The sequence below is a fragment of the Solanum verrucosum genome, unplaced genomic scaffold (genome assembly GCF_900185275.1).
Source record: "Solanum verrucosum unplaced genomic scaffold, falcon-dt-bn FXZP01000032.1, whole genome shotgun sequence".
Taxonomy (NCBI): domain Eukaryota; kingdom Viridiplantae; phylum Streptophyta; class Magnoliopsida; order Solanales; family Solanaceae; genus Solanum; species Solanum verrucosum.
Window position 1 is genome coordinate 2,522,008 of NW_026020569.1, and position 23,742 is coordinate 2,545,749.

General features: G+C 33.1%; 4 protein-coding genes across 5 annotated transcripts; 1 reads left to right on the forward strand and 3 right to left on the reverse strand.

Annotated features, from left to right (window-relative positions):
- Positions 1-73: 73 nt before the first annotated feature.
- LOC125810840 (uncharacterized) lies at positions 74-6,219 on the reverse strand. 2 transcript variants are annotated; one of them, XM_049490332.1, is made up of 9 exons: positions 6,075-6,219; positions 5,600-5,758; positions 4,341-4,400; positions 3,904-4,002; positions 2,964-3,056; positions 2,740-2,883; positions 1,133-1,240; positions 409-460; positions 74-319 (listed from the first exon to the last, which is right to left on the reverse strand). In XM_049490332.1, exons 1-9 carry the CDS (start codon positions 6,171-6,173, stop codon positions 282-284), a joined length of 852 nt encoding a protein of 283 aa, XP_049346289.1. In that variant the 5' UTR covers positions 6,174-6,219; the 3' UTR covers positions 74-281. The 2 variants fall into 2 exon arrangements, with proteins under 2 accessions (XP_049346289.1, XP_049346288.1); XM_049490331.1 differs by having other exon boundaries at positions 2,964-3,071.
- A 2,040-nt stretch (positions 6,220-8,259) lies between these two features.
- Positions 8,260-11,067, forward strand: LOC125810997 (xyloglucan O-acetyltransferase 3). Its single transcript, XM_049490488.1, has 5 exons — positions 8,260-8,291; positions 8,591-8,700; positions 8,819-9,114; positions 10,159-10,549; positions 10,651-11,067. Exons 1-5 carry the CDS (start codon positions 8,260-8,262, stop codon positions 11,031-11,033), a joined length of 1,212 nt encoding a protein of 403 aa, XP_049346445.1. The 3' UTR covers positions 11,034-11,067.
- Positions 11,068-11,481: 414 nt separating this feature from the next.
- On the reverse strand, positions 11,482-16,312 carry LOC125810847 (alpha-dioxygenase 1-like). Its single transcript, XM_049490339.1, has 10 exons — positions 16,180-16,312; positions 15,564-15,806; positions 13,553-13,702; positions 13,295-13,431; positions 13,018-13,231; positions 12,707-12,852; positions 12,411-12,638; positions 12,123-12,325; positions 11,800-12,043; positions 11,482-11,712 (listed from the first exon to the last, which is right to left on the reverse strand). The coding sequence occupies exons 1-10, from the start codon at positions 16,282-16,284 to the stop codon at positions 11,484-11,486; spliced, it is 1,899 nt and encodes a 632-aa protein (XP_049346296.1). The 5' UTR covers positions 16,285-16,312; the 3' UTR covers positions 11,482-11,483.
- A 2,337-nt stretch (positions 16,313-18,649) lies between these two features.
- Positions 18,650-21,812, reverse strand: LOC125810999 (alpha-dioxygenase PIOX). The gene is made up of 10 exons (XM_049490489.1): positions 21,689-21,812; positions 21,214-21,477; positions 20,623-20,772; positions 20,407-20,543; positions 20,114-20,327; positions 19,896-20,041; positions 19,576-19,803; positions 19,301-19,503; positions 18,966-19,209; positions 18,650-18,881 (listed from the first exon to the last, which is right to left on the reverse strand). The coding sequence occupies exons 1-10, from the start codon at positions 21,800-21,802 to the stop codon at positions 18,650-18,652; spliced, it is 1,932 nt and encodes a 643-aa protein (XP_049346446.1). The 5' UTR covers positions 21,803-21,812.
- Positions 21,813-23,742: the final 1,930 nt, after the last annotated feature.

The window sequence follows — 23,742 nt, forward strand, 5'->3', positions numbered from 1 at the left end:
ACGTGACAACAGCAACAGTAAGACAGGTTTCAACGTGCTACAATATCAGTACTATAAAAAAGATGCCTGGTACTTGTCCCAACCAATTTTCATTGCAAATTAGGTTACACCAGAAGCTACTTTCAATCCAGATATATAATTAGGTTACATGCACATAATTCAGATCATATATCTACATGTTACAAGACGTAGTTTTAGACAACTGAAAATCCAATATGGTCCGTCTTGGCGGTCATTCATCCTTTCCTAAATCCCAACAAGTTGAGGTAGTTTGAGACTTATTAAGTTATCATGTCACATTCCACTTGAATTTCGCCATCTGCAAGAAAATATTCTTATTAGATTTCTCACGGGAAAAGAGACACTTATTCAAACACAAGAAAGGGGCCACAAGATAAAGACCCTTACTCTTGAGATACACGGCTAAATTTGCCTGGGCATCGGCTTCAGTGTTGGATTCCTGATATGTTAAACAAGTAAAACCCTCGGAATTGGATGAAAAGACAGCTTTTAATGTTTAAAAAGAAAGGAACAATTATGTGTGTAGGAAAAATCTGAACTTGTCATGCAGAGCAACCAGAACAGAGTGAATTGATACACTAGGTAAGCATGACTATTCACTTCTAGCAACAAGGTGATAAAATCAATTTCATAGAACAAATTAGCAAGAAAGAGAAATTATATATAGTGCATAAATTAAACATGACATTCAAGTACCACCACTTGCACCTTCTTCTTTTTTTATGACAAGGGAAACCCGCAGCCGCTACCCTTTTGGGTGCGCACAAGGTAAAACCCCCGCTCCTATGCAATAGCTCACAAACCACATAGGAGAGGTAACCCGCACTAGGCAAGCCCGGTGCGATGAGCTCGACCCAGAAGGCAAACCCCTTGCTTTCGCTGGCAAGGGGTTTCGAACTTGAGACCTCTGACATGGAAGTCCCAAGCCCAAACCACTGGGCCACCCCGAAGGATACCACTTGCACCTTTTTTGGTCACAGGAGACCACACTATTCCATTTTCATCACAAAAACAACATGCAGTTGCAAGATATAATGACTTCGAAAATCTAAATTCTGATAGACAAGCTCAGTAAGCTCCAAATTAGCAAAAGAGGAAAAATTGGCCATACTCTATCCATATGGTTGATCTGGAATGACATAAACTGATCTTTAAGCTCTTTAACAATCTTGGATAGCTCAGCCATGTTCTGATTCTTGCATTTCCAGATTCCTTGAGTCTGTTCCATGAAGAAATTTGTAAAAACGAGAAACCGGCCCAGAAGCAGTTCCAGCAAAAACATAAAACTAAATGAAATATAAATAGCACGGCAAAAGCACATATGATCTCAGCATAAGATCACATAGGTTGCAAGGGAAGAATAGCTTCACTTTTGAACTGGTTTAGGTGTCTCTTGGGATGGAGTGGATGAGGTACCATCAAGAAGGCAAGCTATACCGACCCATAATTCCTATCAAATTACATATAGGCTGAATATGTCTCAAATCCTATAGGGTCTTTATAGTCGCTCCTAAACCTGTCACTGTAAAATCATAGGCATTCAGCAAAACAGTCAAACTAAAGCCAAATAAAAGCCAAGTAAAATAAGTTTCTTGAATTAATCATTATCCTACACCTTATGCTCTCTGGGATTCAAATTGGGATGTTGAGAAGCAAGTTTTCCCAAGACAATGTGGGCAGCCAAACTGCTAGCCTGCTGCTGCATTCTTTTATTCCACAACAGCTCTTAGCTTTGCCATTTTCTAATTATAACCGAGAAATCCTCGAGGGCAGTGATGCACAATTCGAAACTTGGTGGATATTGCTTAGCTTTTGTCATTTCTGTTTAAAAGCCTTCTTTGATCATCTCTCTCTCTCTCTTATTATAGTATTTCATGTTTTTATGTAGCTGGCCTAATCAACTGACTCATCAAAAGAAAAAAGATAATATGCAGAATTACAATTTGTGAGAAAAAAGTCGAGGTGAAGACATGGAGTGTGGTTGGATAATGCTTGAAAAAAGAAAAAAAATGATAACATTGTGCATTAAAAGGAAGCTGGAGAGACCTTTATAGAACTGAAAGTATTGGTGCAATAAAAGGTAAACTATATTCACTCTCTAAATCCTCCACAAAATTCATTTTTTTTAAAATTAGATTTGTTGATGTTCCATTTGGTTGATTTTGCTATGACTATTTATGAAATATGATTAAATGAATTATACACACACATTCATTTATCTCTCTGTGTGTGTGGTGCTTTGGGGTGGGGGGTCATTGAGTCTTGAAATACATTTGTTCTAATTGTCAAATTTCATATGGGCATATTTTGAGCTCAACCATCAAGTCGCGAGCTAAGAATCACATTCATGAATCTTACTTAATTAATTTGTGTTAATTTTATGTGATTATGCAAAATCATATTCTAGTTAATTTGGGATGTACGTGTCCAAAAACTAGTTGGTTAAAAACCATGTGTCTCATTATTTGGAATGGTCCACTTTCTGTTGGTGTAGCCCAGTTTAATGAATATGTCTCAGACACTCAATGGCAAAAGCTCTTCAGCAATTGTTTTAGAAATCAGTGGTTTCAACAAATTACTGAAGATATATAAATTTGACAGGATATTAAAAGTGAGAAAGCAGAAAAAATTGACTAATTTACTAAAAGTAAATTAAAAATGAAACGAAAACTAAAACAAACAAAAAAAAAACAGCTGTAAGAAGAAGAGAAAGAAGACCTGCATGCAGACAAGTTTCGAATCGCCCTTGACTTTAATGTGTTTGAAACCTTTCTCAAGAGCATATCTTAGCCCTAAGATTACGCCTCTGTATTCAGCAACGTTGTTAGTTGCCACACCTACACCTTCACGCAGCCGGAAAACCTACAGAAAAGAATCACAAAGTCGAAAACCTGTAAATTTGTGGTGACAAACCACATCTTCTAAAAGGATAGGGAGCATACCATACTTCCATCTGCAGCACGCAGCACAGCCCCAGCACCAGCTAGACCAGGATTCCCCTTTGAAGCCCCATCAAACTCAAGAATGCATGAACACTGCATGTAGGGAGACTGAAGGTTTCTATTTACAAAATTGTTCCTCCAAGCTTCAAGCAAAGATCACATAAAGATACTAGTACTTAAAAGAAAACAGTGTGTTCATCATATTACAAGCGAGTCACACCACCCTATTTGGCGAAATAAGACCAACTCAGCTACAATATCTTATTTATGTCACAGAGACATGATATTTTGACTTGGAACTGAAGTACCGCAAAATAAATACAGTGGCTCAAAACATAAGTTCAAAGCACATTACTATTTCTGTAATTATTGTATATAGTAAATGCACAGGTTTAAAAGTGAGTACCTTCTATATTGTCTCTTGCCACTATCTTATTTGGAGAGGTCAAAGATACTTACTGAGTACTCTTACTCACCCTACACTTCTGCACCGAGTGTGCAGATATGGATTCAAGCTTCAGCGGAGTGAGTGAGAATTCAAGATCTATCAACATCCCAGTGTGAGCTGTTGAGCTATCAGCTTGTTCATGGTAACTTAGGGTCTCTTTGTTCTGATTTGTACTTCAGATTGATTATGCATTAATCTCATACAGAATTGTACCTCATATTCTTAGTGACTCATGACTTGTGAGTTGTGACATCAGTTCCTGAGGCTTATCAGATATTGTTATTTATGCTATATTCACTGTTCTAGATTTTTATTACCTCTTATTGCCAAAGTGATTGAAGAATTATTTCTTGTTGGTTTGCCCGATGAAGGACATTGGGTGGTTTCAGTCGTGACAGGCTAACACGATCCTATCCCTCAGAATATCAACATACAGGTAAAGCAGAAAATGAAAAAATTTGCACATCTTGATGCAAAAAAAATTTAACTTACAGGATATGACGAAATTGGGGGAGCTTCTAGGAAATTGTCCAATTTAGCAAGTTTTTGCTGACCAGAAGCTGCAAATGAAGGAGATGCCACCAACTCCATCTGAACGAAGGAATAAAACAAAGTGAATATCAAATACTTATCCACGACATTTATTCTACTACTAGATGTTAGTTCTCATTACACTAAAAGAGTTATCGAGGAAACCACCATCACTAGGCCAGACAATTAGTTTCCTATTCCAGGAAAAGCAAAAGCCTAATAATAGACAACGTGTACAAACTTTCCATCCTATCCTACTTCAGAATATATTAATGCTCGGCAATAATTGATGATATAGTTTGATGAGCTAAATGAAGTATATCAGTTATGATTTTCAAGAAAGACATGCCCCATTTAATAAATGCAAGAATAATATGGATTGGCCATTAAGAGATAACCTGCATCCTCTTTTCCTGAACATTCTTCCCGACAATTTTATCTTTTGAAGAGCCGGGTTGCTGCAAAAACATGAAACATTAAAATCCATCCGCATGGAATGGTGCTTGATGTAAAATTATAACTAAAAAAACATGCTAATGTTGTTTCTTTTCATGGAACAAAATGTATTCAACAGAGCAAAAGGAGACAGACATTTCAATAATTGGATGCCAAAAAAATCTTAGCATTTCAAGTTGGGTCTAGCTGAAAATTGTAAAAGCAGTATTATGCTCACTTTGTAGTTACCAGTTAGTGGCTGCAAGACACAATGGAGGAAGTAGTTCGACATGACGGCAATGACAAAGCAAGAAAAAACTAACAAATCCAAAGTGACAGAACCTATAATCAATATTAAATTTGGATCCCAATAATCACATTTGTACAGCTATTAGCAAGCTTTTGTGACCATAAGGTAACAGTAGTACAGTTATGCATTTGATACAGATCCAGACCCCCTCCCCCCAAATATGAGAATTAGTCTTGAAGCAATATAACATATGGCAGTAGCATTATCACCAGGAAGGTGTGTGCCACGAGAATAGGCAAGTATCACATTTTCTCTTTGAAATGCTACTACGTATCACATAACCAGATAACACTTCAAAAAATTATTCTTCAGCTTATTCACATTAAGCTTTTCAATAGTATTCATTTGTTTTTAATTGCTAGCTTTTCAACAGTATTCACTCGGTTTGCTCTCTTATCCAATGCAGCAAAGAAACGATTTCCTCCCAGTCCTCCACCAGTCAATTTTATTTTTCATGTACATATAAATCTAGCTCAACTTTCACTTCCCCTCTCATGCATCTTAACTCAAAGTTCTCCTTTGGTAAAAGTTTATCCAATCACATCTATTTAATGTGTCATCCGTTCAAAAATCACCGGAAAAAAAATCGTCGCCAGCAAATATTATTATTATTTCAATTTTCTAGTACCTGTGAATATATAGTAGAAAAGTTAACATTCTCAAAAAAAAAAAAAAAAGGTGGAGGGGGGGGGGCAGTTTCAGCCTGACCGAGAAAATTCACGCAGTCAGTCAAGCTAGTGGCGCAATTCTATCGTCTAAATCATGATAACAAAAGGACTGATATATATCTTTCAAAGCCGGAAAATAGCCAAAATTTGACCCAACTATCATCAAATTGACAGTACTACCAAATAGATAAGACAACTGCGTCTAATGCCAGTTCAACAACAGTAGAATGATTAACTTTCTAACCCGAAATGGGCATGGGATGAGAGTCCCAAAGAGATCGTCTCGAACATCACTGAAATCCATAGAATACATTGCATTCTTGAGTCCATGAGAGGCCAGATACTCTTCAGATTCCTTAGTCAGGCGATACCCTTTAAAAACACTTATGGCTGGTTCACCAATCTGAAAGATTAGAATTAAAGTAATACATTCAAAAAAGAAACATCTGATAGTATTATTAATTTTGCTCTAATTAATCAATCAATCAACTAAGCCTCAACCCTAAACTAATTGGGTTGGCTATAATGTATCCATTTTGCTCTATTTCTTCATCATTGTTCAAAAGCTGGAATAATTAAACTCTTCTTATACTAGAGCTATAAAAGACCCAAAAAAAAAAGTAGCAGTACAATGGATAACAATGACTATAAAGGAAACTGTCTTTGGCCCAAAAGCAGAAAAGTATTTATTTAACCTTAGAAGGCTAAGGAAAACATACAGATGTTCGTAGCAAAGCTTGCAAATCGCTCAAGTTCTTATAAACCCCGATCACATCCCCTTTGCGCACGACATAAAACGCATCCTTCTCGTCCCCCATTTTATGTTTCCAACTCCAACGTTTCGACTTGAGTTTGCAAGTAACTCCAGCACTGTATCAACACAATCATAAGTTTTAGCAAAAGAAGAAACGGAACAACAACTACAAGAGCCAATTTTCAAGACTCACAAAACAATGTACAGTCTACGTATTATTACTATATGATTTAGGGCATTTTCTTTTTATTCAAAAATAGACTCGAATTTCGGGCAGAGATATATCGAATTAGGGTTTATTCGAAAACAGAGAAAAGTGAAAGGAAGGAAGGAAGATTCTTACCGAGCGGAAGAGGAGAGTGAAGGGAGTAGTTGGTTGGAAGGTGAAGAAAGGGAGTTTTAATGGAGTTTTGTCTTTGTCAATAGCTGATGCTGATCTCTCAAGTTTCATTTTGGGAAGTCGTGTAATATGTCAGCTAATTTTGATCCGAAACTGCATATTTGGGCTGTTTGGTGGAAACCTCAATTGGGCTCAATATTTCCAAGCGGCCCGGCCCATAGGCTACTCCACAAGCAAAAATGTATATGTATATTGGATACATAATTGTATATATGTAACTACTATGTATATGTATCAATGATTGTGTTTGTATATCTGCAGAAAATTTAAATTTGTATACAATTGAATCGAGTTAAAACATTTGTATTTGTATATCAAATCTCTCTCTCGCTTTATACAAACACAAATTGTTCATTGTATTTGTATAATTTGTGTTTATATAAACCGAGAGAGAGAGACAAAAGAGAATTGGGCAGGGAAAAATTTGTATTAGTATAATTGTAAGTGTATAGGACGGAGAGATATGTATTTGTATTTGTATATATAGTCTCTTTCACTTTATACAAACACAAACACAATTTATACATTTGTGTTTGTATAAATGTGAGAGACGTGAGGGAGAGAATTGAGAGTGGCGAGCGAGATTTAGGGGAGAGAGACGAGAATGGCAAAGTGTTTTCTACGAATTAGAATTAAACCAAACTATAGCTATAAAATTTATTTTGAATTAATTGTTCGCTATTATGCACAATTTTCCCCACTGGCCAGAATATCACAACTATTTTGAAATTTTATTTTTTTTTGTAAAAAAATGATTTAAAATTATTTTTTCACTTTCCATGAAAAAAGGTATATGTGAGTCATTTTTGTAGCAGAAAAAATATATGTAAGTCATTTTTATAACGAGGGATACCTTACCTCTAAATGACAGTTAAGGGTTATATCAAACCCTTTTCTTTTGTTTTATTTTGTTTAAATTATCAAATAGTTCTTGTTATTATTCCATATCAAATCAAAACATGAATTAAGTTGAGTAATGTAAAGTTGTTTTTTTTTTTTTTTTTTTCAAATTGGGGGTATGGGAAAGGGAATTACAAAGGTGGATAATTGAATGCTTATTATTAGTTATTACAATGAAAAATTAAATAGTCAATCAAGAGATTCTACTAGTGTTTAATTAGAATTTTCGTTCATAAAAATAAAATGAAAATTTTCAAATCATAAATCAAATTGTTTTTGGAATTTATGCCTTTGAACAAATTTCTTAATTATTGAACAACGTACATAAAATAAAAGTTAAGAGTGAAATTTAAAGAAAAAGTCCTCGCTATATAAGACGAAGATTCAACCTGTAAATTTCATGAAGTGTTTCTAAATCATATTTAGTGAACGGATAAGTTTTTCATGGCGAAAAAATAATTTCTAATCACTTATAAAAATATTTTCAGATTATTAATGACTATAGTGGATAAGTAAAGATGAACAAGAAATATTTTATATGTTAAATTCTTTTTTTCTCATTTGGTGTCCAATACCACATTGAAACTTGATTAAATTTGGATTCGCGCCTGGAAGTTTCATTTTGGGGTAAACACATTCTCTAACAAAGACAACTTTGTACCTAAGGGAACTGGAATCCGATACCTCTTAGTTAAGAACGAAAGAGTACTTACCACTCTATCGTAACGTTGATGGTACATGTATGTTAAATTCATGTGGTGAACATTAATGATAAATTGCTAAATTTGTTTATCACGTAGGATTATATAGTATATATATGTTGGGTCTGAAGTGGTCATGTGTGTATAAGATGGATTATGACCTGTCGTGCAAATGGGTTCAGTGAGAGTGTACCTAACCACTACCTACTCAAGAAAAATGAACCCATTGTTCTCTAAAAGTAGGGCACGCACCACATTTCTCTCTGTCCCTCCCTGCTATTTTTTCTCACAACACCGATATAAATTGACTCATATTTTTCTCTTCTCTCGTTGTTGTCAAATGAAGATGAATTTGTGTAATTCTGTCCAGACACGAAAGAATGTTCAAAATTATAATGTCTTCAAGGGGGACAAGTTTCTTAACTTGGGAAGCCCAGGTTTTTTATTGCTCTATTCACTCTTTTTAACTGTGATTTTCAGCTGCTACATGCTTCATTTTCCCTTCAGCCCAATCCTCAAATTTGCAAGCAAACAAGATTCAGCTCCTCCTACTAACTCCTTACAAATTATTAATCACTCTCAACCTGCAGGTAATTAAGTTGACAAAACTCCTTTCTTTAATCCACTTATTGTAAGATTTTTAATTAATTAATCACTAATTTTGCGTTGGGTGTCAACCTCAATAATAATCCTTCTATATTTTGGCAGATTACAGTAGGTCCGATTGTGACTTGTTGAATGGTAGTTGGGTTTTAGAGGAGAAGGGTAATTCTCTGTATTATACAAACTTTAGCTGTCCAACAATTCCTCATTCGAAAAACTGTTTGTTGAACGGAAGGGCAGATGAAGAATTTATGCAGTGGAGATGGGAACCAGAAGAATGTACGCTTCCCCGTTTTAATGCTAAAACATTTTTAACATTTGTTAAAGGAAAGACGATGGCGTTTATAGGCGATTCCCTCGCTAGGAATCATATGGAGTCCCTACTCTGTATTTTATCTTCGGTTAGTCATTCTACTTTTCTTCCTAAATTTATAATTATTCAATATCATGTTCAACTACACATAGTTACATGATATAATTTGAAACTACACCTCCAAATTCAGGCTAATTTTTTTATAAATAGAGTACAGAGAATGAACATAGTTATTTGTGTATCTTTCTAGGGACTGCGTAATTTGGTGCACCAATAATTATTGAAACTATTAAAATTGCATAGAGATGCGTGATCTTTGCTCTTTTTTCTAAGGTCTTAAAATAAGGAAAATTATGACAAGATGTGATCGAGTATGTTTTTGTTGTCAATTTGACTTTGACACTTGGAGGACAATTGTTTCCCCATGTTCCGTTCATTCGGACGCTAATTTCGCAATTAACACATTATTATTGTACGTCCCATCTTTACTTTCTTCCACAAATGCTCATAAAAAATACTACTTCTTTGTTTATTAGATTAAAAACATACTTTTTTTTTGCCTCAATTTAAGTGATACTTTTCAAATTTTGAGATTCAAATAAGTTTATCTTTGATAATAAATTTTCATTTATCTTTCAATTTATTTTGAATTGTCAATTATTGTGACTTATAGTACTTTTCACATAGTTTACAGATATATAAATTTCATTAAAAAAGATTAAAGATTCTACGCACAAATTTTCGGTCAAACTTAAACTGTTTGACTCTCGAAAAATAAAAGAACAGAGGGAGTATTTTTAATTATTTTATCACTTTTGTATTCTCTTGGCGAGCTGATTTTTGGAATTTGGTTGGGCTTAGGCTAGGTGTACCATCTTTACATTTTGTTCTTTCTATCTAAAATTATGTCAAATTTACGTGACTCATTCTTCGACTGCTCCCTTCACATGCAACATAGATTTTATATTCACATTATGCCTTTTTTTATTATTATTATTACACAAATATCATGTGCAATATTGCCGCAAAGAACCACTAAGCTATCATCATCTTTTATGCAACAACTGAGATTTTGACAAAAAAAGAATTATGCAACAAAAAGTAAGATTTAATTTGGTACAAAAACTTGCAGGAAGAAAGTCCAACAGACATGTACAAGGATGTTGAAGACAAATTCAGAACATGGTTATTTCCTCGTCATAACTTCACTCTCATGGTCCTCCGCACAGAATTTCTTGTCTTTGCTACTGAGAGAGTTATCAATGGTTCATTCACGGGCGGATTTGACTTGCATTTGGACAAATTAAATGGGAATTGGACTCAACATTTAACCAACATAGATTATGTTATTTTCTCAGATGGACATTGGTTCCTTCGACCTAATTATCTTTACGAAAATGGAAACCTTATTGGATGTGTTTATTGTGGGGAAGCAGGGGTTCAAGATCTTGGCCCTGGTTATGCCATTCGAAGAGCATTTCAAGCTGCTTTCAACTACATAAACAAATGCGTGGAATGCTCAGGTATATATAGACTCGGTTTTAATCTTGATGGGTTCAATTTTTAAAATTAATCATAAATACGTTGAACTCATTCCTAAAAAGTCTGCACGGTTTTTGAATAGGTATTGTTGTGCTTTTGAGGACATTCTCCGCTGGCCAATTCGAGCAAGGAGCATGGAATGAAGGAGGATTTTGCAACAGAACAAGACCGTTTACTAGAGATGAAGTTAAAATTGGTGATCAAGATTGGGAATTTCGGAACATTCAAATCGAAGAAATTGAAAGAGCAAGAAAAGATGGAGAAAAAAATGGTAACATGTTTGAAGTTGTGGACGTGACAAGAGCCATGTTAATGAGACCAGATGGACATCCAGGAGCCTATTGGGGCAATAAATGGATGAAGGGCTATAGTGATTGTATCCATTGGTGTTTGCCAGGGCCGATTGATACGTGGAATGAATTTTTACAGGAAATTCTTAGAAGAAAATTCCCCAATTTCCATTGATTTTAGTGAAGAATAACATTCTCATTTTATTCAATTCAAAATTTTGTTCTTTGAGTTGTGGTAGGGAGGGACATGTCTTATGAGTAATGTTAGTGGCCTTCAGCCTAAATGAATTAATAATTGTAAATGATGTTAAATTGTTGTATAATAATGCTAATTGTTCAATTCAGCCAATTATACAAGTTTGTTGGTTAAAGTATGTGTTTGAAACAATAAAGATGTAGAAAAGTATGAAACAAAACCACATGTTTCTCTTTTTTTATTGGAAAAAAAATATCAGGAAATTCATATTACAATCTGAAATAGTTTCATAAAACGGCTCACTGAATGAAACAACTAGGGAAGATAGTACATGGAATCTTAGTACATATTTGCAGGTAAAAAATAATGAACACACATATTACTTCTTTTTATTTTGATTTTAAGTATATTGAGGAGGGAGGGAGGGGCCTATGTCCGAGGAACGCGAAAGTAGAGTGGAATAGGATTGTGAGGTTCTGGAGACGAGTCCCAAACAGAAAAGGCGCTGTTGGAGTTCATCCATTTCTCAGTCATCTCTGGATAATGTCGATCTAGTACATCTTTTAAGCTTTCAGTTGTATTCACCCATTCAAGTCCTTTTTTCGTATATGTCTCATCGTTGTAATAGCTGGTGAAAAATTTATCTGCCTCTAACCTTCTGTAAATTTTTAAATCATTAGTCATTCTATAAATCATACTAATATTATGCATAAATGGATTGATTTTTTTAACTCTTAGTACGAACCTTGATGCCATGATTAGAAATATGAAAAAGGCAGTCTCAGAGATAGCAAATCCCTGAATCTTTTTCTCCGCGGACATTCCAACTAACAGATCCAATTGTTCTACTTCATCACCATAAACTTCATGAAGAGTTTTAATGACTTCCTCATCATCTGTCAAATCTTCCCATTTGGAGATGGGAATTTGAAGCATTCTCCTACGAAATTCATTGTACCTAGCAACACTCCTTTCTCTGTCCCTATAAACTGGCATCCGAACAACATGATCAGTTATATGTATACAGGTTTTTTTGAGTAATTTGTCTGTCATGAGAAATAAACTTACTTTCAAGAGCTGCAAGGTCAATATGATGTGGCCTGTCAGTTCCATCAACATCTTGGGCAATAAGATCTCTCATCCACAGTGGATAATTCCAAAGTTCAAGAGCTCCACTAGCTTGATGCCCCATTGAAACCATTTGCTTAGTAAACCCAATTCTTGATAGATTCTCCGTACCTTTACCCCCAATTAAATCTTCCATCAGGATCCTATAGTTTCAATAGGCAACTATTACATCAGGTAAAATTAATTAGTTATTAGCTACTTACAATAATTTAATTAATGCTGCCTTACTCATTAGTCAAAGGAAGAGATTTGTTTAGTCCAGGCGTGGCATCGATATTTCTTAGCTGAAGCGTATCAGGTAGGAGTTGATGCATCCGATAGACACTCGTAAATTCCTCAGTTAAGGAATAAGGCACACCATGATCCTCAGGTTTCTTCATTCCCACAAAACCACCTAAAATGGAACCTCCAACATGCCCAAATGTATCCTTGAATTTCTTTCCTAGCAATCCATACCTGCAAACATAAAATTAGTCACTATTTGACAAAATAAAAATAACTAGTGTTTGAGAGTATATATTGACCAATTGGCGCGCATTCCTGCTAGAAGGGTGTCGGTATTGAGAAGTTCAACTGTCCAATCTATGGTGTGAATTTTTGCAATTACAGCAGAAGTGACAAGTTTTGCATGACGATACAATTCCTCATCTTTCAATTCTGGATATTCTTTCTGGAAATTTGAAAATCAACTCATCAGGTTGTAAGAGTAATCACCAATTAGATAAACAGTGCATTTTAAGTACTTGTATTGTAGGAGTAGTTTATAACTTACTTTATTTTCCAGGTTACTAATTTCAAATTTTATTTGGACAGTATCCTGTAATTATATATGTACCTTCAAGGTGTCACAAACAAGATTATGCTCTTGAACAAAGAGTGCCTGCAGTGACAAAAGTCCAGCCCAAGTATTGCGAACATCACCAGAGATGATTTTCCCATTTTCATCTTGTTCAAGGAGCCCATTTTCTGATAGTTTCAATTTTCCGTATTTAAATGTCCTCACTTTCTTCGAAACTTCTGCGTTGCTCCCATAAATAGCACTTCCATCCCTTCATTTACAAGTACAAATTACACAAATTCCAGTTACTTAAATTTGCAGTATGAAATCTTACCATTGTGGAGTACGCATATTCAAGTGCCCAATCTTGATATCATCACATAAACCCGTAGGAGTTTGCTGGGTCTTGAAAAACTTAAAGGACTTGAGAGGACACTCACTTGCAACTTCTTCAGGTGCCCTTAGCTCAATCTATGTATGCACCAAATTATAAAAGGTTGGTTACCAACAAATTAAAATTAATTAAATTACAGTACGTAACGAATCATTAATTTTCACAAATTGATTGAAAGCATTTCATTACCAAACTGACCTGTTGAGTATCTTCCAAATGATCGATCCAATCATGAATCATAAATTGTATCCATGAGGCAGCTATCATGTTAAATTGTTTTCCTGTGTCTATGAATTTTCTGCGTGCTAGCAGCTTTGTTGCAACTACCATAGGATCTGGATTCTTTAACTACAGTTTTAAGAAAGAAATAAATTTCTTAAATTTTTTATTTTGATATATAATTTCAAAAATCTAAATCATGCTCAAAATAACTTGTCGTTGAGTCCTTTGATCAACTATTCATCATTAATGTTTAATTCAAATATCTCCTAGTATATCACAACTCACAAGTAGGTCTTTAGTTTTTGCTCAAACAAACAAACAAAAATTATTGTAAGAAAGTTTATCATTTCCTTGAAAGTGGCTTTGGTAATGTTATGTTGGACTAGTCAACATAATATGCGCTTGACTATATGTTGTCATAATCAAGGTAAAAGAAATGGATTATATGATTTAAGTGGGTCGGATCGAGTTAAAATTGGATTATTTTAGTTGATTTGGGGATTTCCATTCAATTGAGGGGTACAAATGATGAAATTAGTACCGGCAAGGGTAAGAATAACTTTATTTTAACGGTAAGTGGATAATCAACCAATAAAATAAAGTTGAGAGGTATTTTTTACCCTTTTCCCAAAATTAAATAACCAAAAATACCAACAAAAATCAAAGTTATGAAAATCAATTTAATTAATTTCATTTGATTTAATTTCATCATTTGAAAAATCAGCTTAATTGATTTCATTTGCTTTTAAAAAGGGACTCAAATGAAACTAGGGACACCCGTGGTTGCACAGCAAAGGAAATAGGAGTACGTCCTTTGTGGTAGCATCGTTTTCCTTGCTATCTATCGTTATTCACTGCTATACATACGTAGAGTATATTCAAAGTTGAGTTAAGTTTTATGCACAAATATTATATATATTATTTATAAGATCATGATATGGTGCATGGTAAGTACTGTTTTAGTCATGCAAGCCATTCACACAAACGCAAATTTAAGTATTATTATTAATTTAATTTTTAAAATTTTCAGTATTATATAGATTATATCTTTAAAGTTATCATCCGTTCATATTTATAATTTAATTTCTTGCAATTTTTATAAATTTTTAAACATAATTTTTTATTTTATTTTTAAAATATTGAATTCAGATGTATCTGCGCTTTGACGTATGGTCCCCTCAGAAAATCCAAATCTGAAATGAAGTTTTGTGAATTGGGACCATACATGCAATGCGAGGTCACTTTTGCACCAGAAGAGCTTTGTGTTTTTGCCTAAACCTTTGACAATTCAAAATCTTGCCACTAATTAAAATAGTTCTTTCTTAGAAAATAAAAGTGCCATAAATTGTTCTTTCTTAGAATGGTTAAAGTATGTACCCTTGATTACTTTTATAAAACTTATAAATTTAATAGTATCCTGGTAAGGAAAATAAAAATATTTTTTTTAAATGAAACATAATCAAACTTATGAGTTATGAGATATGCTAATTAATAAGGGTATATACGTAAATATGTATATTATGGAAGGGTTATTTTAGTCTTTAAAAAAATAATTTTCTATTTCTGCTTCTGATTCTGTTAAGAAGAGAGATTTTTAGTTTATAACAACAAAAAAAAATTGTTTTTGCTTCCATTTAAAAACACATTTAAGGATTTGCCAACACTAATTTTTTATTTTAAAAAAAAAAACACTTTTGACCTTCTAACAACAATGTCAAACAGGCTCTAAAGGCTTAGATAGGTAAAACCTTGGTAAATCCACAATCGCTTATAAGTTGCTAGGTGGATTCAAAATTTTATATCTAATGAGTTCAATTTTTGAGATTGTTAATATCACACACATTATTTAAACCCAAGTAATTATATCAACAGGCCCCTATAAATTGGGGGATGACTAATATATTACTTTTGATTAAATTTTTGGCTTATAAGTATTTATCAAATGAGTAGATAAATTAGAAAATGTTTATAAGCAAGTAATTTATACCTTTTCATGTTGATCAACAGGCATCATATTCCTACCAAAGAAAGGAAATTCACTGCCACCTCCTTCATTAAAGGGGTCGTTGTATTTTCCAACGGCCCGATTTGATGTAACGTCAGTAGGTTTTCTACCGACGTTGATCAAATTATATTCCTGATGAAGATGTCGCCGTGCTGCGAGATAAAGTAACCCCAAGAACACCGGTAGCCGATGCCACAGGTTCAATTTATCAACCAAGTGAACCATCTGCGCGCATGCATGTCACAACTTTAATTATAAAATGTACGTACGTACAAAAAAGGATTAATTTAAAACAATTTTGATTGTACTGTAACATAATACCAAGAGGTAAGGTAACTAGACTATATAGCAAATAAATTTATTTACAGATCGATTGAGGAGCACAACCAACAAATCGAACAATAATAACATACATCAAACGCAGATTCTTATCTCCACCTTGTGAAGGTAGAAATGTCATTTCTGAAAGACTCTAGACTTCTTAATCAATTAGCTCGTATTTGGTATCTCAAAAATATTCTTCAATTCAATATCGTTTAAAACTTAGTTTGGGTGGACAACAAAGAAAAAATAACATAATTAGTAAAGAATATATTACCATAAACAAAAGTTTGTTGAGAAGACTCATTCTGTCAACGACATCATGAAAATCTTTGTGAATGAAACAACGAAGAGGAAATAGTAAGAGATTAACAAAAGACATATTGTTAATTTAATTTCCTACAAGCTAGAAATATCACTTGTAATATATATGGGGCTCTAAATGCTTAATTTTGGTGGAAACATATCCCTTCTATATATAGAGATAAGTATAGAAGCATAAAGGCACGAGTATCCTACAAAAACAATACTCGTAAATAATGTATTAGCACGTTTTATAAAACTATAAATTTAAAAAACGTAGAACATTTTATAGCTTTGACAAGTCTAATATAGTTAGGTAAAGATAAACGAGGAAAGAAAGAAGAATAGTTCCACGAGAAAATAATACCGTATATGTCATGTTGAGAATAGGACCACGATTTTTTTTGAAAAAATTATCGGGTGGATTAAAAAGAAAGAGCTTAAAAATATATGAATGACAACATCAAATAAGACAAGACAAAAAGAATTACATTTGACGTGTTGTGAATTGTGATCTTGTGTGTTCTTATGATGTATAGTGTAATCGAAATTCACTTTGCGTTGCTCTAGATCTGCATTTTAAGGTTTGGATGATAGTAATCTCCTAACCCTTTTTTTGCGAAGAATATTTTTAAAAAAAATAAGGTTTGGATGATTGGTTCTGTATGTGTGACGGACATGATAGGATAAGCAACATTATCTTTAAATCAGAAAAGTCATAGTATTACGAATAAAATAAAACAAGTGAAAATAGAGAACTGAGTTAATCTTAATACAAATTTAAATTGCAGGCAAAAATTAACAGTCAAACACATATTTTTTGGCCTTTTAAATTTTGATAAGTATATATATTGATGAAGGGTTTTCCGGGTGCTGTTGGAGTTCATCCATTTCTTAGTTATCTTATTTACTCATTTAAGTTGTTAATTTCTTCGTGTATGTCTCCTTGTTGAAATTACTCAAATACACTATCTGTTAGTAATTCTATATGTAAATCATAATATTAGCTGATACATGAAAGTCATTTCCTTTGTTGACATACTAGCAGCGGCCGGAAAATAGCGATTTGAATTAACTTTAAACCGGATTAAACTATTACTCAGTGTTTAGTGCATCTTGACTCAACTCATGTTAGCCTATCTTAAAAAGTGTTGGATGGAGTACATTAACCTATCTATTGATTCAACCCATCTTAATCCATCCCAACTTTGGTTTTCCACCCTAGCATGCACGATATATATATATATGTTAGGGTTACCATCTAGTATGAGTACAACATCAAATCCGACAAGAAGAAATTTAAAACATTTGTTTTTGTTGTGAACTTATCATGATGTATAGTGTAATCAAAATTCACTTTCTCTTGCTCTATCTACAATTTAAGTTTCTGTTTGATTGGCTGATTGACAAGCGTGTTATAAGGATGAATAAAATTCCCTCATTTTAAAAAAGAAAAGAAAATTGAGGTCAAAGAAGTGCTTGGTGCTAAATATATGAACTACGTTTTCGATTGGACCACTCAATTTCGAATGAGTCAAGCCATCGGCTGCAAACTATTTTTGCACGCAAATTGAAAAGTGAGCAAATCTCCTTCGTCATCATTTATACAAAAGGTAAATTATAGATTTGATCAGCTATACCAATTTGTTGATTAATATGTGTTTAACTAACATTTATTTAAATTAGAAAAGTCATATTTATTACAAACTGAACAGTTTCAAAAAAATATTGGCTCAGCAGATGAAATTAAACGAATGAAAGATAGAACATTATATTGAATCTTAATACATACTTGTACATAAAATTAATAGTCGAACACACAACTTTTGGGATTGATCCCTGGTCATTTGGGTGGATCTATTAGCTTGTATCACTAGTACAAAGCACCATTTCGTATATTTTATGGGACACTATTAATTATATTTAGTTTCTATAAGTTTCTCAAGATAGATGTACATGTATATACATGATTTTTTCCAAAGTAAATGGGTGCACGTGCATCCCTACAATACCACGTGGGTCCGCCTCTGTAATATAACAATGAGATGGGCCCTGGGAGAGTAATGGGCCTAAATGAGTTGGGTGTGTAAATGGTGTCATAATGTATTGTCCGTGGTTTAGCTCGGATCAAATGATTAATAATTTAAAATGTGCCTCCATTTTTATTTATTAACTTCAAATCATTCTTTGATGTTAGTAAAATTTCCGATTCATTTATTGTTCATAAAAAATTAAGACCAATTTTTACAAGGCAACATAAGAACATTATACTCCAATATATATTATTATAACATAAAAAATACAATTATCTTATTAAGAAACATTAAATAAAGATAGATAAACACCATTAATTTAACAAACTGAAACTGTTTCGTAAAATGGCATAGTAATGGAATGAGTAAACCTTACAATTCTTCATATTTCATTTTCGATAAGTAAATAGATTAATCATGTTTAGGGACGCGAAAGTAGAGTGGAAGAGGATTGTGAGGTTGTGGAGAAGAATCCCAAACAGAAAATGCACTGTTTGAATTCATCCATTTATCAGTCATTTCGGGATAATGACGATCTAACACATCTTTTAAACTTTCTGTAGTATTCACCCATTCCAATCCTTTCTTTGTGTATGTCTCCTCGTTGTAATTGCTTGTGAAAAATCTATCTGCCTCTAACCTCCTGCAATTATTCAGATTAATTAATTCTATAAATCAACATGTAAATTCACATGCAAGTACCAATTAATTAATACCAATTACATACCTTGATGCCATGAGAAGGAATATGAAAAAGGCAGTCTCAGATATGGCAAATCCTTTAATTTTTTTCTCTGCAGACATTCCAACTAACAGATCCAATTGTTCAACATCGTCACCATATACTTCATGAAGTGTTTTAATAACTTCCTCATCATCCGTCAAGTCTTCCCATTTAGTGATGGGAATTTGCAACATCCTTCTACGAAATTCATTGTACCTAGCAACACTCCTTTCTCTGTCTCTATAAACTGCACGCACGTCACATATAATTCAGAATTTGAAGAAATCGATAGTACTGGAATTATAATTCAATTTCTAGTATAAAATAAACTTACTTACTTTCGAGAGCTGGAAGGTCAACATGACCTGGTCTGTCAGTTCCATCAACATCTTGAGCAATAAGATCCCTCATCCATATTGGATAATTCCAAAGCTCAAGTGCTCCACATGCTTGATGCCCCATTGAAACCATTTGCTTAGTAAACCCGATTCTTGATAAACTCTCCTCTCCTTTGCCTCCGATTAAATCTCCCATTGGGATTCTGTATTTTCATTATTGCAATTATATTACTCCACTTATTAGGTAAAATAATTATATACACACAATGACTTACTCGTTAGTCAAAGGGAGAGATTTATTTGGTCCACAAGTTGTATCTATATTTCTTAACTGAAGTTTATCAGGTAAGAGTTGATGCATTCTATAGACACTCACAAATTCTTCAGTTAAGGAATAAGGCACTCCATGATTTTCGGGTTTTTTCATTCCAACTAAACCACCCAAAATGGCACCTCCAACGTGCCCAAATGTATCTTTAAATTTCTTCCCTAACAATCCATACCTGTCCAAATATATATATAGTCAATTAAGTACGAATGACAAATTAAGTTAGAAATAACTAATTTGTATGAGAATATATATATATATATTAACCAATTGGCCCGCATTGCTGCTAATAAGGTGTCCGTTTTGAGAAGCTCCACAGTCCAATCTATGGTGTGAACTTTTGCTATAACAGCAGAAGTCACCAGTCTTGCATGACGATACAACTCCTCATCCTCCAATTCTGGATATTCTTTCTGCAACAATATTTAATTATAATATAAAAGTATGATGAAATCTTGGATCCGTCTTTGAGTACTCGTACGTACCTTCAAGGCATCACAAACAAGATTATGCTCTTGTACAAATAGCGCCTGCAGTGACAAAAGTCCAGCCCAAGTGTTGCGAACATCACCAGAGATGATTTTTCCATTTTCATCTTGTTCAAGGAGTCCATTTTCTGATAGTTTCAATTTTCCGTCTTTAAATGTCCTTACTTTCTTCAAGATCTCTACGTCGCTCCCATAAATAGCACTTCCATCCCTTCATGTACACGCAAGCAAAAATTACTTAACGGCTAAACACATATTATACTATATTTATGAAATAAGTATATTCTTACCACCAAGGGGTACGCCTATTCAAGTAACCGGTTTTAATTTCGTAAAAGCCGGTAGGAGTTTCTTTTGATTTGTAAAACTTAAAGGACTTGAGAGGACATTGACTTGCAACTTCTTCAGGTGCCCTAAGCTCCTCAATCTTTATGGTAACAAACAATTAGAATAGTACATTATTTTTCCACTGTCATTATTAAATTGGTTCGATTGGGAATTAATACCTGTTGAGTATCTTCCAAATGATCGATCCAATCATGAATCATAAATTGTATCCAAGAGGCAGCTATCATGTTAAATTGTTTTCCTGTGTCTATGAATTTTCTGCGTGCTAGCAGCTTTGTTGCCACTACCATTGGATCCGGATTCTTTAACTGCATGCATTTTACAAATTTTTATTTGAAAACACCACATTCATTAACATGCCAACTCGCCTTTTTTTTTTAAAAAAATAAAATAATAATTTAAGTTCTAATTTTAAGAGGTAAACATAAATATCTACAAGTCAATATTACATGGTGTTATTATAATATATTACATCGTTTAATACCCAAAAAAATCATTATCAAGGAAAGGAGCAGCTTCGTTTTCATATATATAAAAAGTGACGTACGGTTCATAAAAAGTAAGATTAATCATACTTAAAAAGAAATGTTACCTACTACACTATAGACGATAGCTAGTGTAGAAATTATATATAAGTATTAGCATGAGGACCATAAGAATATACAACTTGATGAACATAATGACTTTGATTATGATTAATTAATTTATGATAACATTAAACGAAAGGGCAAGAAGAAGTGTTATAGTACCTTGTCATGTTGATCAACAGGCATCATATTCCTCCCAAAGAAAGAAAATTCACTTCCTGCTCCTTCATTGAAAGGATCATTATATTTTCCATCTGCAGTTCTATAAGGGAAGTCCCCGGGATTTGATCGGACTCCGGTAGGTGTTCTACCGACGTTGATCAAATTATATTCCTGATTAAGATGCCGACGAAGTCCAAGATAAACTAGCCCCAAAAACACCGGTACCCGATGCCACAAGTTATGTTTATCAATGATATGAACTATCTGCATGTTGATCGGCACGTTTAAGAGAATATGGTTAATAATATGATTTTATCTAGAATATTCTTTCTTTCATCAGACACATCTTTGTATGAAAAGTTAAAATAATTGAAGAAACACGTTTTTAAAACAACATATATATGAAGCGATAAGTGATTATATGGTAAGTAAGAATTAGGGCATCAGAAAGATATAGACTAAGTAAAATGATTACCAGAAATGAAAGTTTGTCGCGGAGATTCATTTTGTCAAGTATCTGATGAAAATCTCCGTGGATGAAACCACGAAGAGGGGAGAACAAGAGATTCTTGAGCATAATCATAGTCATGTTTCCTAGTTTATATGATAGTAATTAAAAAGAACAATACAATTGTATGTAATGTGATGTTCTATATACGCTTTGTAGTATATATGAAGGCAACTCCTCACTATATATAGAGATACGTAACAGATGCACAAGGCACGATTGCCGGCCCCCCCAAATAAATAAATAAATCCATGTTAGATATGGTCCTTTGACAATTCTATTGTTTTGCCAAATTAAATGAAGCAGATCAACTTGAAATTTGCATTTGACGAATGTATGAGATTTTTCTACGTACATAAGTACCCTTCTTCAAAAAGTCTTGGGTTCAAATTGTAAATGCAGAAATTATTGATAAGTAGAACTTTTCCCTTAATTCATGGTGTGAAATTTAATCAGTCGAACTAGTTAATTTTAAATATCATATGATTATATTACAAGAAATAAATAGTTAGTTGAATTCACTGTTTACTTTTCTAGTTAATATACATAGATTATATATTCACTATACATGTGAATACACACATATTATAAGTGTCATCTATTTTTAATTTGTTCCATTGGATGAACCACTATTTAGGTTGATTTTTTAAGAAAATTGTAGAAAAGTATCGCACATCATGAGTTGGTCAACGCAGGCAGCTAGCTAGGTTAACTCTAAAACTATTTTTTACATTCATATTCAAAGTGACCTAATCTGCTTTGTCACCATTTAAATGAGTTCAAAATCAAAAGGGCAATAAATTTTTTCAAAAATTCCAAAAGGGTAACTCAATTAATTATGAAACCAAAAGAGCAATAATTCTTCACACCGTTTAAATTAGGTTTCCAAAAACAAGGCTCAAATTCCTATGAGCCTTGTAAGGCTCAGCCGCCAGTGAGCCTTACAAGGCTCATACGAATTTGAGCCTTGCAGGCTATTTTAAAAAAAAAAATATTTTCGTTTTATTTTGTTGTTTGTTAAAAGTCTAATAATAATAATACATAGTTGTTGATATGATGCATAAAAAATATTTTGTAAATTTGGGTTTTGAAGAATTCAACGAAGGAAATTATGGTTTTGTACGACAACGTCAATTTCAAAACTCACCATTTCATGCTGGGAGATTGAGTTTTTCGACGGTAAACAATATACTCTTTAAATAATTTATAGAATATTTTATTTATATTAAATTATATGTTAATGATTTACATCTTATTCCAGGATGACATGTCACAAAATCAAAATGATGATGAAGTTGGACTTTCACAACAATATGTATGTTGTTATAATCGATAAATTTTCAATTTTGACATTTATAAAATATTAATAGAATTCAATAATAAATATAATTTGGCAGAACATCAACAACCCTCGAAAAACAACAAGGCCACACGTACCCACTACCTGTGGAACCGGTAGACATAAACAACAACAACAACCTCATCAAGACAGACGATAATCTCTAGAAGTGTTGTCTTTTATATTTTCTATCATGTCCCTTATATGTTCTATCAATTTTTACAAATTATATATATATATATAAATTGAAGTTTTCAAACTCTAACATATATGCACGGTTCATGTTTACTATAAATTCATTTAAAGGGTATATTGTTTTTTTTTTTACCTTGATATGAAGTATAATTTTTCTCATGTTTTCAACATATTCATCAATAGGGCATTTTCCACCAAAATAAAGTATGACTAATAAAGAAGGCTGAATTTTATCATTCTACAAGTGAATAAATCAAATTATAATTTCACATAAAAAAAGTTGAAGAAAAAAAATATCAACTAAGTAGTAAATAACGTCTAAACTATTGGATTTAGTTCGTTTGAAAAGCCACAAAGTAATGGCTAGCAATAAGGCCTAAACTATCTTTATGCATCATATCAACAACTATGTATTATTATTATTATTATTATTATTATTATTATTATTATTACTATTATAATTAGACTTTTAACAAACAACAAAATA